Source organism: Scyliorhinus torazame, chromosome 14 (genome assembly GCF_047496885.1).
Source record: "Scyliorhinus torazame isolate Kashiwa2021f chromosome 14, sScyTor2.1, whole genome shotgun sequence".
NCBI lineage: Eukaryota > Metazoa > Chordata > Chondrichthyes > Carcharhiniformes > Scyliorhinidae > Scyliorhinus > Scyliorhinus torazame.
Window position 1 is genome coordinate 6,864,785 of NC_092720.1, and position 18,223 is coordinate 6,883,007.

The window sequence follows — 18,223 nt, forward strand, 5'->3', positions numbered from 1 at the left end:
CAAGCAGTGAGTTCTCACGGGTAACGAGCTAAAGGATTGCCATCTGTCCAGGCCTGTCCTCGCGCTACGCTCTCAGCATAGGACCCCGAAGACATCCCTGGGTCAAACCATCAATGGACTCCATCATGCGTGAAATTTTAAATCCCTCCCCCCCGGGGGTGGGGCTGCAGAATGCAATGAGCCATTCAAAATTCCATGACTTCAGTGGGGTGGGAAATGCCCCCGGCATAAAATTCAGCCCCATGTGTCTCCAAACAGGAAGCGCCATTTAAAATTTTTATTCATCCACGAGATGTGGGAATCGCTGCTTACACCAGCATTTATTGCCCTTCCTAATTGCCCTTGAGAAGGTGGTGGTGAGCTGTCTTCTTGTGGCTGTAGCTACACTGCAGGTGTAGCTACAGCCACAGTGCTGTTGGGGAGGAAGTTCCAGGATTTACCCCAGCGACAGTGAAGGAACGGCGATATATTTCCAAGTCGGGGTGGTGAGTGACTTGGAGGGGAACCTCCAGGTGGTGGGGTTCCCAGGTATCTGCTGCCCTTGTCGTTCTAGATGGTCGAGGTAGCTGGTTTGGAAGTTGTTATCCAAGGAACCTTGGTGAGTTGCTGCAGTGCATCTTGTAGATGGTACACACGGCTGCCACTGTGCGTCGGTGGTGGAGGGTTTGAATGTTTGTGGAAGGGGGAGCAATCAAGTGGGCTGATTTGTCCAGGATGGTGTCGAGTTTCTTGATTGATTGATTGATTGATTGTCACCTGTACCAAAGTACAGTGAAAAGTATTTTTCTGCGGCCAAGGGAATGTACACAGTACATACATAGTAGGCAAAAAGAATAATTGACAGAGTACATTGACAAATGACTAACGGTACTAGACAGGGTAGATGCAGGGAAGATGTTACCAATGATGGGTGTGTCCAGAACCAGGGGTCACAGTCTGAGGATTCAGGGTAAACCATTTCGGACAGAGATAAGGAGACATTTCTTCACACAAAGAGTGGTGAGCCTGTGGAATTCATTACCACAGGAAGTAGTTGATGATAAAACATTGAATATATTCATGAGGCAGCTGGATATAGTACTTGGGGAGAATGGGATCAAAGGCTGAGCAGAGAAAGCAGGATTAGGCTATTGAGTTGGATGATCAGCCATGATCGTGATGAATGGCAGAGCAGGCTCGAAGGGCCAAAAGGCCTCCTCCTGCTCCTATCTTCTACGTATCTGTGTATATCGACAAATAGTGATTGGTTCCAGCGCAGTGCGTACAGATTGAGTGCAGTGTTGTTGGAGCTGCACTCATCCAGGCAAGTGGTGGGTGTTCCATAATACACCTAACTTGTTCCTTGTAGGTGGTAGATAGACTTTGGGGAGGTGAGTTACTCGTAACAGAATTCCCAGAATTTAATCTGCCCTTGTGACCACAGTGTTTATATGTCTGGTCTATTTTGGTTTCTCATCAATGGCCAAATCCTTGAGGAACTCCTGCAGTGATATCCTGTGAAGTGATTGATCTCCAACAACCACAACTATCCTCCTTGTGCTGGCTAGGATTCAAACTAGTGGAAAGTTCACCAACCATTTCCCAATGACTTCAGATTTGCGAGGGCTCCTTCATTCCAATACTCATTGAAATGCTGCCTTGATGTCGAGGGCAGTCACTCTCATCTCAACTTGACCACAGTTATTTTGCCCATGTTTGGATCGAGGTTTTAATGATTGCGGGGAGCTGAACCACCCAGGCAGAACCCAACTGAGGGTCAGTGAGCAGGTTGGTCTTTTGTAACTGGGGCTTGTAAACACTGTCTATTCACATGATAACAGGAAAGCAGGCATTTCGCTCCTCAAACCTATTCCGTCACTCAATTAGATCATGGCTGATTTGTATCTTAATTCTATTTACTCACCGTGATTCTTTAATTGAAGAATAAAGGGATTAAGGGTTGTGGTGTTCGGGCCGGAAAGGGGAGCTGAGTCCACAAAAAATCAGCCATGATCTCATTGAATGGTGGAGCAGGCTCGAGGGGCCAGATGGCCGATTCCTGCTCCTAGTTCTTATGTTCTTATGTCCTAATACCTTCATCTAACAACAAAAATTATTTTCAGTTTTCAAATTTTCCATTGTTCCTCAACGTCAGCAGCTTTTTGCAGAGTTACAGAATCCCGCAACCTTTTGTGTGAAATCGTGCATCCTGGCATCACCCATGAATGTCCTGGCACTAATTCTGAGCTGAGGGTTTGGTAATATCTGGCAGTGTGAATATTGGATATTGAGCCATAGATTCAGGATTGGTTAAAGGACAGAAAACAGGGAGTAGCAATGAAGCAGTAATTTTCAGGCTGGCAGACTGTGACCTCTGGGGCAGAACAAGAACAAAGAACAAAGGAAAGTACAGCACAGGAACAGGCCCTTCAGCCCTCCAAGCCCGTGCCGACCTTGCTGCCCGACCACAAGGCCCAGTCCTGGGGCCTGTTATGTGGATTAATGGGTGAGGTGCCGTGTAAAATATATCCAAACTTGCTGATGGCACAAAGCTAGTATGTAACGTCACATGTAGCCATGTTTTACTGCATCTGCCATGTGTTTCCCCCCTCACTCAACTTGTCTGAATCAAGGGCAGCACAGTGGCGCAGTGGTTAGCACTGTTGCCTTATGGCGCCGCGGACCCGAGTTCGATCCCGGCCCTGGGTCACTGTCCGTGTGGGGTTTGCACATTCTCCCCGTGTCTGCATGGGTTTCAGCCCCACAACCCAAAGTTGTGCAGGGTAGGTGGATTGGCCACACTAAATTGACCCTTAACTGGAAAAAAAAGAATTGGATACTCTAAATTTATTTTTTTTAAGCTTGTCTGAATCACATTGAAGACTCCTTGCATCCTCCTCACAATTCCACCCAGTTGTGTGTTGTAGAAATGTGCGGGCAGGTGGGGTCAGCGGGCAGTTGGGGTCAGCGGGCAGGTGGGGTCAGCGGGCAGGTTGGGTCAGCGGGCAGGTGGGGTCAGCAGGCAGGTGGGGTCAGCGGGCAGGTTGGGTCAGCGGGCAGGTGGGGTCAGCAGGCAGGTGGGGTCAGCGGGCAGGTGGGGTGAGTGGGCAGGTTGGGTGAGTGGGCAGGTTGGGTGAGTGGGCAGGTTGGGCGAGTGGGCAGGTTGGGAGAGTGGGCAGGTTGGGTGAGTGGGCAGGTTGGGTGAGTGGGCAGGTTGGGTGAGCGGGCAGGTTGGGTGAGTGGGCAGGTTGGGTGAGCGGGCAGGTGGGGTCAGCGGGCAGGTTGGGTCAGCGAGCAGGTTGGGTGAGTGGGCAGGTTGGGTGAGTGGGCAGGTTGGGTGAGTGGGCAGGTTGGGTGAGTGGGCAGGTTGGGTGAGTGGGCAGGTTGGGTGAGTGGGCAGGTTGGGTGAGTGGGCAGGTTGGGTGGGTGGGAAAGAAGGTGCCAGATGGAATGCGATGCAAGAAAACGTGAGGTTATTCACTTTGGAGAGAAACGTGTTTCTCGTGTTCGTGGTGATTTGGGTCTCCCTGCACAAGATGGTTAACAGTGGTACAGCAAACAATTAGTAAAGCAAATCTTACGTTAGCCTTTCATGTAAAGGGGTTGCAGCGTAACAATAAATCTTGCTGCAAATGTGCAGAGCTTTGGTGGGACTTTTGGAGCATGTTGCACATATTTGGTTCCATACCGAAGGAAGGTTTTATTTAATTAAGTGATGGTGCAACATAGGTTGACAAGACTGATTCTCGGAATGAGAAGGAATTGAGTAAAATGGATCTATAATTTCTGGAGATTAAAAGAATGAGACATGATCTCATTGAGACATAAATTATTCAGAGACGGTTTTGCAGTGTGGCTTCCCCTGGTTTAAGAATCTAGAACTAGGGCCATATTGTGTCAGGATAAGTGGTCGGTCATTTAGGACTGAAAAATTTCTTCACTAACGATTACCTGGGATTGTATGCCTGGTTCACCTTGGGAGAGACCAGTGCTAAATGTCAGTCACTCTGGATCTCCGAGGCACAGATGTTAGACCCCGCACCTTGGCTAACTCCGGCGAGAGCATATTCAAGTGAGCCTGACTGAACACGTTGAGCTGTAAAATTTAGATCCCGTCCATTGGGTTTGGTACTGGGTAATGAACCAGGACAGGTGTTAGATTTGGAGGTAGGTGAGCACTTTGGTGATAGTGACCACAATTCCATTACGTTTACTTTAGTGATGGAAAGGGATAGGTATATACCGCAGGGCAAGAGTTATATCTGGGGCAAAAGCAATTATGATGCGATGAAGCAGGACTTAGGATGCATCGGACAGAGCGGAAAACTGGAGGGGATGGGCACAATGGAAATGTGGAGCTTGTTCAAGGAACAGCTACTGCCTGTCCTTGATAAGTATGTACCTGTCAGGCAGGGAGGAAGTGGTCGAGCAAGGGAACCGTGGTTTACTAAAGCAGTCGAAACACTTGTCAAGAGGAAGAAGGAGGCTCATGTAAAGATGAGACATGAAGGTTCAGTTAGGGTGCTCGAGAGTTACAAGTTAGCTAGGAAGGGCCTAAAGTGAGAGCTAAGAAGAGCCAGGAGGGGACATGAGAAGTCTTTGGCAGGTAGGATCAAGGATAACCCTAAAGCTTTCTATAGATATGTCAGGAATAAACAAATGACTAGGGTAAGAGCAGGGCCAGTCAAGGACAGTAGTGGGAAGTTGTGCTTGGAATCCGAGGAGATAGGAGAGATGCTAAATGAATATTTTTCGTCAGTATTCACACAGGAAAAAGACAATGTTGTTGAGGAGAATACTGAGATTCAGGCTACTAGACTAGAAGGGCTTGAGGTTCATAAGGAGGAGGTGTTAGCAATTCTGGAAAGTGTGAAAATAGATAAGTCCCCTGAGCCAGATGGGATTTATCCTAGGATGCTCTGGGAAACTAGGGAGGAGATTGCTAAGCCTTTGGCTTTGATCTTTAAGCCATCTTTGTCTACAGGAATAGTGCCAGAAGACTGGAGGATAGCAAATGTTGTCCCCTTGTTCAAGAAGGGGAGTAGAGACAACCCAGGTAACTATAGACCAGTGAGCCTTACTTCTGTTGTGGGCAAAATCTTGGAAAGGTTTATAAGAGATTGGGTGTATAATCATCTGGAAAGGAATAATTTGATTAGACATAGTCAACACGGGGAGGTCGTGCCTCACAAACCTTATTGAGTTCTTTGAGAAGGTGACCAAACAGGTGGATGAGGGTAAAGCAGTTGATGTGGTGTATATGGATTTCAGTAAAGCGTTTGATAAGGTTCCCCACGGTAGGCTACTGCAGAAAATACGGCAGCATGGGATTCAGGGAGATTTAGCAGTTTGGATCAGTAATTGGCTAGCTGGAAGAAGACAAAGGGTGGTGGTTGATGGAAAATGTTCTGACTGGAGTCCAGTTACTCGTGGTGTACCACAAGGATCTGTTTTGGGGCCACTGCTGTTTGTCATTTTTATAAATGACCTGGAGGAGGGCTCAGAAGGATGGGTGAGTAAATTTGCAGATGACACTAAAGTTGGTGGAGTTGTGGACAGTGCGGAAGGATGTTACAAGTTACAGAGGGACACGGATAAGCTGCAGAGCTGGGCTGAGAGGTGGCAAATAGAGTTGAATGCAGAAAAGTGTGAGGTGATTCATTTTGGAAGGAATAACAGGAAGACAGAGTACTGGGCTAATGGTAAGATTCTTGGCAGGGTGGATGAGCAGAGAGATCTCGGTGTCCATGTACATAGATCCCTGAAAGTTGCCACTCAGGTTGAGAGGGTTGTTAAGAAGGCGTACGGTGTGTTAGCTTTTATTGGTAGAGGGATTGAGTTTCGGAGCCATGAGGTCATGTTGCAGCTGTACAAAACTCTGGTGCGGCCGCATTTGGAGTATTGCGTGCAATTCTGGTCGCCGCATTATAGGAAGGATGTGAAAGCATTGGAAAGGGTGCAGAGGAGATTTACCAGAATGTTGCCTGGTATGGAGGGAAGATCTTATGAGGAAAGGCTGAGGGACTTGAGGCTGTTTTCGTTAGAGAGAAGAAGGTTAAGAGGTGACTTAATTGAGGCATACAAGATGATCAGAGGTTTAGATAGGGTGGACAGTGAGAGCTTTTTCCTCTGATGGTGATGTCTAGCACGAGGGGACATAGCTTTAAATTGAGGGGAGATAGATATAGGACAGATGTCAGAGGTAGGTTCTTTACTCCGAGAGTAGTAAGGGCGTGGAATGCCCTGCCTGCAACAGTAGTGGACTCGCCAACACTAAGGGCATTCAAATGGTCATTGGATAGACATATGGACGAGAAGGGAATAGTGTAGATGGGCTTTAGAGTGGTTTCACAGGTCGGCGCAACATCGAGGGCCGAAGGGCCTGTACTGCGCTGTAATGTTCTATGTTCTATTGGGGGCAGGATCCAGATCACGAGGGTTCGTGAGATGCCATTTGACCTCGCAAGATGTGACAAGACCTGTAAATCCCATCAGAGGCCTCAGGCGAGATTTAATGGCCATGTCGCGTCCAGAGTAGGATGTACGATCGCGCCCTACATTTATGTTCTCATGTGCAATGGTTAATGATATACCATGTCAGTTTCTGATCTTTGGTAGGTACATGTGACCAATCCGATCCATTGGGAAATTAACTCGTCTCCTTCGACCATCTGGAACCTTCCTAGAAGGATCAAAAATAATTACAGATTGAAATGCTGCGCTGACAAATCAAAGCCAGACACCATTAAACATTCCTATTCCTCGTCAACATTAAAGCATTGAGCAGCCCAGAGATTCCAAACAAGATAATACCGGAGGTGCACACTGGGACACTGGGTCACAAGCTGTCCTTTCACACTATGGGACACTGGGTCACACACTGTCCTTTCACACTCTGGGACACTGGGTCACAAGCTGTCCTTTCACACTCTGGGACACTGGGTCACACACTGTCCTTTCACACTCTGGGACACTGGGTCACACACTGTCCTTTCACACTCTGGGACACTGGGTCACACACTGTCCTTTCACACTCTGGGACACTGGGTCACAAGCTGTCCTTTCACACTCTGGGACACTGGGTCAAACACTGTCCTTTCACACTCTGGGTCACTGGGTCACACACTGTCCTTTCACACTCTGGGACACGGGGTCACAAGCTGTCCTTTCACACTCTGGGACACTGGGTCACACACTGTCCTTTCACACTCTGGGACACTGGGTCACACACTGTCCTTTCACACTCTGGGACACTGGGTCACAAGCTGTCCTTTCACACTCTGGGACACTGGGTCAAACACTGTCCTTTCACACTCTGGGTCACTGGGTCACACACTGTCCTTTCACACTCTGGGACAGTGGGTCACACTCTGTCCTTTCATACTCTGGGACAGTGGGTCACACACTGTCCTTTCACACTCTGGGACAGTGGGTCACACACTGTCCTTTCACATTCTGCGACACTGGGTCACACACTGTCCTTTCACACTCTGGGAGGGTGAGTCACACACTGTCCTTTCACACTCTGGGACAGTGGGTCACACACTGTCCTTTCACACTCTGGGACAGTGGGTCACACACTGTCCTTTCACACTCTGCGACACTGGGTCACACACTGTCCTTTCACACTCTGGGACAGTGGGTCACACACTGTCCTTTCACACTATGGGACACTGGGTCACACACTGTCCTTTCACACTCTGGGACACTGGGTCACACACTGTCCTTTCACACTCTGGGACACTGGGTCACACACTGTCCTTTCACACTCTGGGACAGTGGGTCACACACTGTCCTTTCACACTCTGGGACACTGGGTCTCACACTGTTTTTTCACACTCTGGGACACTTGGTCACACACTGTCCTTTCACACTCTGGGACAGTGGGTCACATACTGTCCTTTCACATTCTGGGACAGTGGGTCACACACTGTCCTTTCACACTCTGGGACAGTGGGTCACACAATGTCCTTTCACACTCTGGGACAGTGAGTCACACACTGTCCTTTCACACTCTGGGACACTGGGTCACACACTGTCCTTTCACATTCTGGGACACTGGGACACACACTGTCCTTTCACACTCTGGGACAGTGGGTCACATACTGTCCTTTCACACTCTGGGACAGTGGGTCACACACTGTCCTTTCACACTCTGGGACAGTGGGTCACACACTGTCCTTTCACACTCTGGGACAGTGAGTCACACACTGTCCTTTCACACTCTGGGACAGTGAGTCACACACTGTCCTTTCAGACTCTGGGACACTGGGTCACACACTGTCCTTTCACACTCTGGGACACTGGGTCACACACTGTCCTTTCACACTCTGGGACAGGGGGGGTCACACACTGTCCTTTCACACTCTGGGAGAGTGGGTCACACACTGTCTTTTCACACTCTGCGACACTGGGTCACACACTGTCCTTTCACACTCTGGGAGAGTGCGTCACACACTGTCCTTTCACACTCTGGGATAGTGGGTCACACACTGTCCTTTCACACTCTGGGACAGTGGGTCACACACTGTCCTTTCACACTCTGCGACACTGGGTCACACACTGTCCTTTCACACTCTGGGACAGTGGGTCATACACTGTCCTTTCACACTATGGGACACTGGGTCACACACTGTCCTTTCACACTCTGGGACACTGGGTCACACACTGTCCTTTCACACTCTGGGACAGTGGGTCACACACTGTCCTTTCACACTCTGGGATAGTGGGTCACACACTGTCCTTTCACACTCTGGGACAGTGGGTCACACACTGTCCTTTCACACTCTGCGACACTGGGTCACACAGTGTCCTTTCACACTCTGGGACACTGGGTCACACAGTGTCCTTTCACACTCTGGGACACTGGGTCACACACTGCCCTTTAACACTCTGCGACACTGGGTCACACACTGTTCTTTCACACTCTGGGACAGTGAGTCACACACTGTCCTTTCACACTCTGGGACACTGGGTCACACACTGTTCTTTCACACTCTGGGACAGTGAGTCACACACTGTCCTTTCACACTCTGCGATACTGGGTCACACACTGTCCTTTCACACTCTGGGACACTGGGTCACACACTGTCCTTTCACACTCTGGGACACTGTGTCACACGCTGTCCTTTCACACTCTGGGACAGTGGGCCACGCACTGTCCTTTCACACTCTGGGATACTGGGTCACACACTGTCCTTTCACACTCTGGGACACTGGGTCACACACTGTCCTTTCACACACTGGGACAGTGGGTCACCCACTGTCCTTACACACTATGGGACACTGGGTCACACACTGTCCTTTCACACTATGGGACACTGGGTCACACACTGTCCTTTCACACTCTGCGACACTGGGTCACACACTGTCCTTTCACACTCTGGGACACTGGGTCACACACTGTCCTTTCACACTCTGGGACAATGGGTCACACACTGTCCTTTCACACTCTGGGTCAGTGGGTCACACACTGTCCTTTCACACTATGGGACACTGGGTCACACACTGTCCTTTCACACTCTGGGACACTGGGTCACACACTGTCCTTTCACACTCTGGGACAGTGGGTCACACACTGTCCTTTCACACTCTGGGATACTGGGTCATTCACTGTCCTTTCACACTCTGGGACAGTGGGTCACACACTGTCCTTTCACACTCTGGGACACTGGGTCACACACTGTCCTTTCACACTCTGGGACACTGGGTCACACACTGTCCTTTCACACTCTGGGACACTGGGTCACACACTGTCCTTTCACACTCTGCGACAGTGGGTCACACACTGTCCTTTCACACTCTGGGACAGTGGGTCACGCACTGTCCTTTCACACTCTGTGATACTGGGTCACACACTGTCCTCTCACACTCTGGGACACTGGGTCACACACTGTCCTTTCACACTCTGGGACACTGGGTCACACACTGTCCTTTCACACTCTGGGACAGTGGGTCACACACTGTCCTTTCACACTCTGGGACACTGGGTCACACACTGTCCTTTCACACTCTGGGACAGTGGGTCACACATCTTTCCTTTCACACTCTGGGACAGTGGGTCACACACTGTCCTTTCACACTCTGGGACAGTGGGTCACACACTGTCCTTTCACACTCTGGGACACTGGGTCTCACACTGTCTTTTCACACTCTGCGACACTGGGTCACACGCTGTCCTTTCACACTCTGGGACAGTGGGTCACATACTGTCCTTTCACACTCTGGGACAGTGGGTCACACACTGTCCTTTCACACTCTGGGACAGTGAGTCACACACTGTCCTTTCACACTCTGGGACACTGGGTCACACACTGTCCTTTCACACTCTGGAACTCTGGGTCACACACTGTTCTTTCACACTCTGGGACAGTGAGTCACACACTGTCCTTTCACACTCTGGGACACTGGGTCACACACTGCCCTTTCACACTCTGGGACAGTGGGTCACACACTGTCCTTTCACACTCTGGGACACTAGGTCACACACTGTCCTTTCACACTCTGGGACAGGGGGGTCACACACTGTCCTTTCACACTCTGGGACACTGGGACACACACTGTCTTTTCACACTCTGCGACATTGGGTCACACACTGTCCTTTCACACTCTGGGACACTGGGACACACACTGTCCTTTCAGACTCTGGGACAGTGGGTCACACACTGTCCTTTCACACTCTGGGACACTGGGTCACACACTGTCCTTTCACACTCTGGGAGAGTGGGTCACACACTGTCCTTTCACACTCTGGGATAGTGGGTCACACACTGTCCTTACACACTCTGGGACAGTGGGTCACACACTGTCCTTTCACACTCTGGGACAGTGAGTCACACACCGTCCTTTCACACTCTGGGACAGGGGGGTCACACACTGTCCTTTCACACTCTGGGAGAGTGGGTCACACACTGTCTTTTCACATTCTGCGACACTGGGTCACACACTGTCCTTTCACACTCTGGGAGGGTGGGTCACACACTGTCCTTTCACACTCTGGGACAGTGGGTCACACACTGTCCTTTCACACTCTGGGACAGTGGGTCACACACTGTCCTTTCACACTCTGCGACACTGGGTCACACACTGTCCTTTCACACTCTGGGACAGTGGGTCACACACTGTCCTTTCACACTATGGGACACTGGGTCACACACTGTCCTTTCACACTCTGGGACACTGGGTCACACACTGTCCTTTCACACTCTGGGACAGTGGGTCACACACTGTCCTTTCACACTCTGGGATAATGGGTCACACACTGTCCATTCACACTCTGGGACAGTGTGTCACACACTGTCCTTTCACACCCTGCGACACTGGGTCACACAGTGTCCTTTCACACTCTGGGACACTGGGTCACACAGTGTCCTTTCACACTCTGGGACACTGGGTCACACACTGTCCTTTCACACTCTGCGACACTGGGTCACACACTGTTCTTTCACACTCTGGGACAGTGAATCACACACTGTCCTTTCACGCTCTGGGACACTGGGTCACACACTGTCCTTTCACACTCTGGGACACTGGGTCACAAACTGTCCTTTCACACTCTGGGACACTGGTTCACACGCTGTCCTTTCACACTCTGGGACAGTGGGTCACGCACTGTCCTTTCTCACTCTGGGATTCTGGGTCACACACTGTCCTTTCACACTCTGGGACACTGGGTCACACACTGTCCTTTCACACTCTGGGACACTGAGTCACACACTGTCCTTTCACACTCTGGGACAGTGGGTCACCCACTGTCCTTACACACTATGGGACACTGGGTCACACTCTGTCCTTTCACACTATGGGACACTGGGTCACACACTGTCCTTTCACACTCTGGGACAGTGGGTCACCCACTGTCCTTTCACACTCTGGGATGGTGGGGTCATTCACTGTCCTTTCACACTCTGGGACAGTGGGTCACACACTGTCCATTCACACTCTGGGACACTGGGTCACACACTGTCCTTTCACACTCTGGGACACTGGGTCACACACTGTCCTTTCACACTCTGGGACACTGGGTCACACACTGTCCTTTCACACTCTGCGACACTGGGTCACACACTGTCCTTTCACACTCTGGGACACTGGGTCACACACTGTCCTTTCACACTCTAGGACAGTGGGTCACACACTGTCCTTTCACACTCTGGGACAGTGAGTCACACACTGTCCTTTCACACTCTGGGACACTGGGTCACACACTGTCCTTTCACACTCTGGAACTCTGGGTCACACACTGTCCTTTCACACTCTGGGACAGTGAGTCACACACTGTCCTTTCACACTCTGGGACACTGGGTCACACACTGTCCTTTCACACTCTGGGACAGGGGGTCACACACTCTCCTTTCACACTCTGGGACACTGGGTCAGACACTGTCCTTTCACACGCTGGGACAGGGGGGTCACACACTGTCCTTTCACACTCTGGGACACTGGGTCACACACTGTCTTTTCACACTCTGCGACACTGGGTCACACACTGTCCTTTCACACTCTGGGACAGAGGGTCACACACTGTCCTTTCACACTCTGGGACAGTGGGTCACACACACTGTCCTTTCACACTCTGGGACACTGGGTCACACACTGTCCTTTCACACTCTGGGAGAGTGGGTCACACACTGTCCTTTCACACTCTGGGATAGTGGGTCACACACTGTCCTTTCACACTCTGGGACAGTGGGTCACACACTGACCTTTCACACTCAGGACAGTGAGTCACACACTGTCCTTTCACACTCTGGGACAGGGGGGTCACACACTGTCCTTTCACACTCTGGGAGAGTGGGTCACACACTGTCTTTTCACACTCTGCGACACTGGGTCACACACTGTCCTTTCACACTCTGGGAGAGTGGGTCACACAATGTCCTCTCACACTCTGGGACAGTGTGTCACACACTGTCCTTTCACACTCTGGGACAGTGAGTCACACACTGTCCTTTCACACTCTGCGACACTGGGTCACACACAGGCCTTTCACACTCTGGGACAGTGGGTCACACACTGTCCTTTCACACTATGGGACACTGGGTCACACACTGTCCTTTCACACTCTGGGACACAGGGTCACACGCTGTCCTTTCACACTCTGGGACAGTGGGTCACACACTGTCCTTTCACACTCTGGGATAGTGGGTCACACACTGTCCATTCACACTCTGGGACAGTGTGTCACACACTGTCCTTTCACACTCTGCGACACTGGGTCACACAGTGTCCTTTCACACTCTGGGACGCTGGGTCACACAGTGTCCTTTCACACTCTGAGACATTGGGTCACACACTGTCCTTTCACACTCTGCGACACTGGGTCACACACTGTTCTTTCACACTCAGAGACAGTGAGTCACACACTGTCCTTTCACGCTCTGGGACACTTGGTCACACACTGTCCTTTCACACTCTGGGACAGTGAGTCACACACTGTCCTTTCACACTCTGCGACACTGGGTCACACACTGCCCTTTCACACTCTGGGACACTGGGTGACACACTGTCCTTTCACACTCTGGGACACTGGGTCACACGCTGTCCTTTCACACTCTGGGACAGTGGGTCACGCACTGTCCTTTCACACTCTGGGATACTGGGTCACACACTGTCCTTTCACACTGTGGGACACTGGGTCACACACTGTCCTTTCACACACTGGGACAGTGGGTCACCCACTGTCCTTACACACTATGGGACACTGGGTCACACACTGTCCTTTCACACTATGGGACACTGGGTCACACACTGTCCTTTCACACTCTGGGACAGTGAGTCACCCACTGTCCTTTCACACTCTGGGATGGTGGGGTCATTCACTGTCCTTTCACACTCTGGGACAGTGGGTCACACACTGTCCTTTCACACTCTGGGACAGTGGGTCACACACTGTCCTTTCACACTCTGGGACACTGGATCACACACTGTCCTTTCACACTCTGGGACACTGGGTCACACACTGTCCTTTCACACTCTGCGACACTGGGTCACACACTGTCCTTTCACACTCTGGGACACTGGGTCACACACTGTCCTTTCACACTCTGGGACACTGGGTCACACACTGTCCTTTCACACTCTGGGTCAGTGGGTCACACACTGTCCTTTCACACTCTGGGACAGTGAGTCACACACTGTCCTTTCACACTCTGGGACACTGGGTCACACACTGTCCTTTCACACTCTGGGACACTGGGTCACACACTGTCCTTTCACACTCTGGGACAGTGGGTCACACACTGTCCTTTCACACTCTGGGACAGTGGGTCACGCACTGTCCTTTCACACTCTGGGATACTGGGTCACACACTGTCCTTTCACACTCTGGGACACTGGGTCACACACTGTCCTTTCACACTCTGGGACACTGGGTCACACACTGTCCTTTCACACCCTGGGACAGTGGGTCACACACCGTCCTTTCACACTCTGGGACACTGGGTCACACACTGTCCTTTCACACTCTGGGACAGTGGGTCACACACTGTCCTTTCACACTCTGGGACAGTGGGTCACACACTGTCCTTTCACACTCTGGGACAGTTGGTCACACACTGTCCTTTCACACTCTGGGACACTGGGTCTCACACTGTCTTTTCACACTCTGGGACACTGGGTCACACACTGTCCTTTTACACTCTGGGACAGTGGGTCACATACTGTCCTTTCACACTCTGGGACAGTGGGTCACACACTGTCCTTTCACACTCTGGGACAGTGAGTCACACACTTTCCTTTCACACTCTGGGACACTGGGTCACACACTGTCCTTTCACACTCTGGAACTCTGGGTCACACACTGTCCTTTCACACTCTGGGACAGTGAGTCACACACTGTCCTTTCACACTCTGGGACAGTGGGTCACACACTGTCCTTTCACACTCTGGGACAGTGGGTCACACACTGTCCTTTCACACTCTGGGACACTGGGTCTCACACTGTCTTTTCACACTCTGGGACACTGGGTCACACACTGTCCTTTTACACTCTGGGACAGTGGGTCACATACTGTCCTTTCACACTCTGGGACAGTGGGTCACACACTGTCCTTTCACACTCTGGGACAGTGGGTCACACACTGTCCTTTCACACTCTGGGACAGTGGGTCACACACTGTCCTATCACACTCTGGGACAGGGGGATCACACACTGTCCTTTCACACTCTGGGACACTGGGTCACACACTGTCTTTTCACACTCTGCGACACTGGGTCACACACTGTCCTTTCACACTCTGGGACAGAGGGTCACACACTGTCCTTTCACACTCTGGGACAGTGGGTCACACACTGTCCTTTCACACTCTGGGACACTGGGTCACACACTGTCCTTTCACACTCTGGGAGAGTGGGTCACACACTGTCCTTTCACACTCTGGGATAGTGGGTCACACACTGTCCTTTCACACTCTGGGACAGTGGGTCACACACTGTCCTTTCACACTCTGGGACACTGGGTCACACACTGTCCTTTCACACTCTGGGACAGTGAGTCACACACTGTCCTTTCACACTCTGGGATAGTGGGTCACACACTGTCCTTTCACACTCTGCGACACTGGGTCACACACTGTCCTTTCACACTCTGGGACACTGGGTCACACACTGTCCTTTCACACTCTGGGACACTGGGTCACACACTGTCCTTTCACACTCTGCGACACTGGGTCACACATTGTCCTTTCACACTCTGGGACACTGGGTCACACACTGTCCTTTCACACTCTGGGTCACTGGGTCACACACTGTCCTTTCACACTCTGGGTCACTGGGTCACACACTGTCCTTTCACACTCTGGGACACTGGGTCACACACTGTCCTTTCACACTCTGGGACACTGGGTCACACACTGTCATTTCACACTCTGGGACAGTGGGTCACACACTGTCCTTTCACACTCTGTGACACTGGGTCACACACTGTCCTTTCACACACTGGGACAGTGAGTCACACACTGTCCTTTCACACTCTGGGACAGTGGGTCACGCACTGTCCTTTCACACACTGGGATACTGGGTCACACACTGTCCTTTCACACCCTGGGACACTGGGTCACACACTGTCCTTTCACACTCTGGGACACTGGGTCACACACTGTCCTTTCACACTCTGGGACAGTGGGTCACACACTGTCCTTTCACACTCTGGGACAGTGGGCCACACACTGTCCTTTCACACTCTGGGACAGGGGGGTCACTCACTGTCCTTTCACACTCTGGGACAGTGGGTCACACACTGTCCTTTCACACTCTGGGACAGTGGGTCACACACTGTCCTTTCACACTCTGGGACAGGGGGGTCACTCACTGTCCTTTCACACTCTGGGACACTGGGTCACACACTGTCCTTTCACACTCTGGGACAGTACGTCACACACTGTCCTTTCACACTCTGGGACAGGGGGGTCACTCACTGTCCTTTCACACTCTGGGACAGTGGGTCACGCACTGTCCTTTCACTCTCTGGGACACTGGGTCACACACTGTCCTTTCACACTCTGGGACAGTGGGTCACACACTGTCCTTTCACACTCTGGGACAGTGGGTCACACACTGTCCTTTCACACTCTGGGACAGTGGGTCACACACTGTCCTTTCACACTCTGGGACAGTGGGTCACACACTGTCCTTTCACACTCTGGGACAGTGGGCCACACACTGTCCTTTCACACTCTGGGACAGGGGGGTCACTCACTGTCCTTTCACACTCTGGGACAGTGGGTCACACACTGTCCTTTCACACTCTGGGACAGTGGGTCACACACTGTCCTTTCACACTCTGGGACAGGGGGGTCACTCACTGTCCTTTCACACTCTGGGACACTGGGTCACACACTGTCCTTTCACACTCTGGGACAGTACGTCACACACTGTCCTTTCACACTCTGGGACAGGTGGGTCACTCACTGTCCTTTCACACTCTGGGACAGTGGGTCACGCACTGTCCTTTCACTCTCTGGGACACTGGGTCACACACTGTCCTTTCACACTCTGGGACAGTGGGTCACACACTGTCCTTTCACACTCTGCGACAGTGGGTCACACACTGTCCTTTCACACTCTGGGACAGGGGGGTCACTCACTGTCCTTTCACACTCTGGGACAGTGGGACACACACTGTCCTTTCACACTCTGGGACAGTGAGTCACACACTGTCCTTTCACCCTCTGGGACAGTGGGTCACACACTGTCCTTTCACACTCTGGGACAATGAGTCACACACTGTCCTTTCACACTCTGGGACAGGTGGGTCACTCACTGTCCTTTCACCCTCTGGGACAGTGGGTCACACACTGTCCTTTCACACTCTGGGACAGTGGGTCACACACTGTCCTTTCACACTCTGGGACAGGGGGGTCACTCACTGTCCTTTCACACTCTGGGACAGTGGGACACACACTGTCCTTTCACACTCTGGGACAGTGGGTCACACACTGTCCTTTCAAACTCTGGGACAATGAGTCACACACTCTCCTTTCACACTCTGGGACAGGGGGGTCACTCACTGTCCTTTCACCCTCTGGGACAGTGGGTCACACACTATCCTTTCACACTCTGGGACACGGGGTCACACACTGTCCTTTCAGACTCCGGGACAGTGGGTCACACACTGTCCTTTCACACTCTGGGACACTGGGTCACAATCTGTCCTTTCACACTCTGGGACTGTGAGTCACACACTGTCCTTTCACACTCTGGGACATTGGGTCACACACTGTCCCTTCACACTCTGGGACAGTGGGTCACGCACTGTCCTTTCACACTCTGGGACACTCGGTCACACATTGTCCTTTCACACTCTGGGACAGTGGATCACACACTGTCCTTTCACACTCTGGGTCACTGGGTCACACACTGTCCTTTCCCACTCTGGGACAGTGGGTCACACACTGTCCTTTCACACTCTGGGACACTGGGTCACACGCTGTCCTTTCCCACTCTGCGACACTGGGTCACACACTGTCCTTTCACACTCTGGGACAGTGGGTCGCACACTGTCCTTTCACACTCTGGGACAGTGGGTCACATGCTGTCCTTTCACACTCTGGGACAGTGGGTCACACACTGTCCTTTCACACTCTAGGACACTGGGTCACACGCTGTCCTTTCACACTCTGGGACAGTGGGTCACACACTGTCCTTTCACACTCTGGGACAGTGGGTCACACACTGTCCTTTCACACTCTGGGACAGTGGGTCACACACTGTCCTTTCACACTCTGGGACAGTGGGTCACACACCG

The 18,223-nt window shown here is 51.5% G+C and overlaps 1 protein-coding gene across 3 annotated transcripts in view; it reads right to left on the reverse strand.

Annotated features, from left to right (window-relative positions):
• Positions 1–18,223, reverse strand: part of ostn (osteocrin) — a 76,076-nt gene that overhangs the window by 732 nt on the left and 57,121 nt on the right. For 2 of the 3 annotated variants that reach the window (XM_072473412.1, XM_072473415.1), the window contains exon 4: positions 6,573–6,661. In XM_072473412.1, coding sequence (XP_072329513.1) covers positions 6,577–6,661 — 85 coding nt within the window. In that variant the 3' untranslated portion in view covers positions 6,573–6,576. Of the gene's footprint in view, positions 1–6,537; positions 6,662–18,223 lie in introns of all 3 variants that reach the window. The other variant, XM_072473413.1, reaches the window with a different exon arrangement.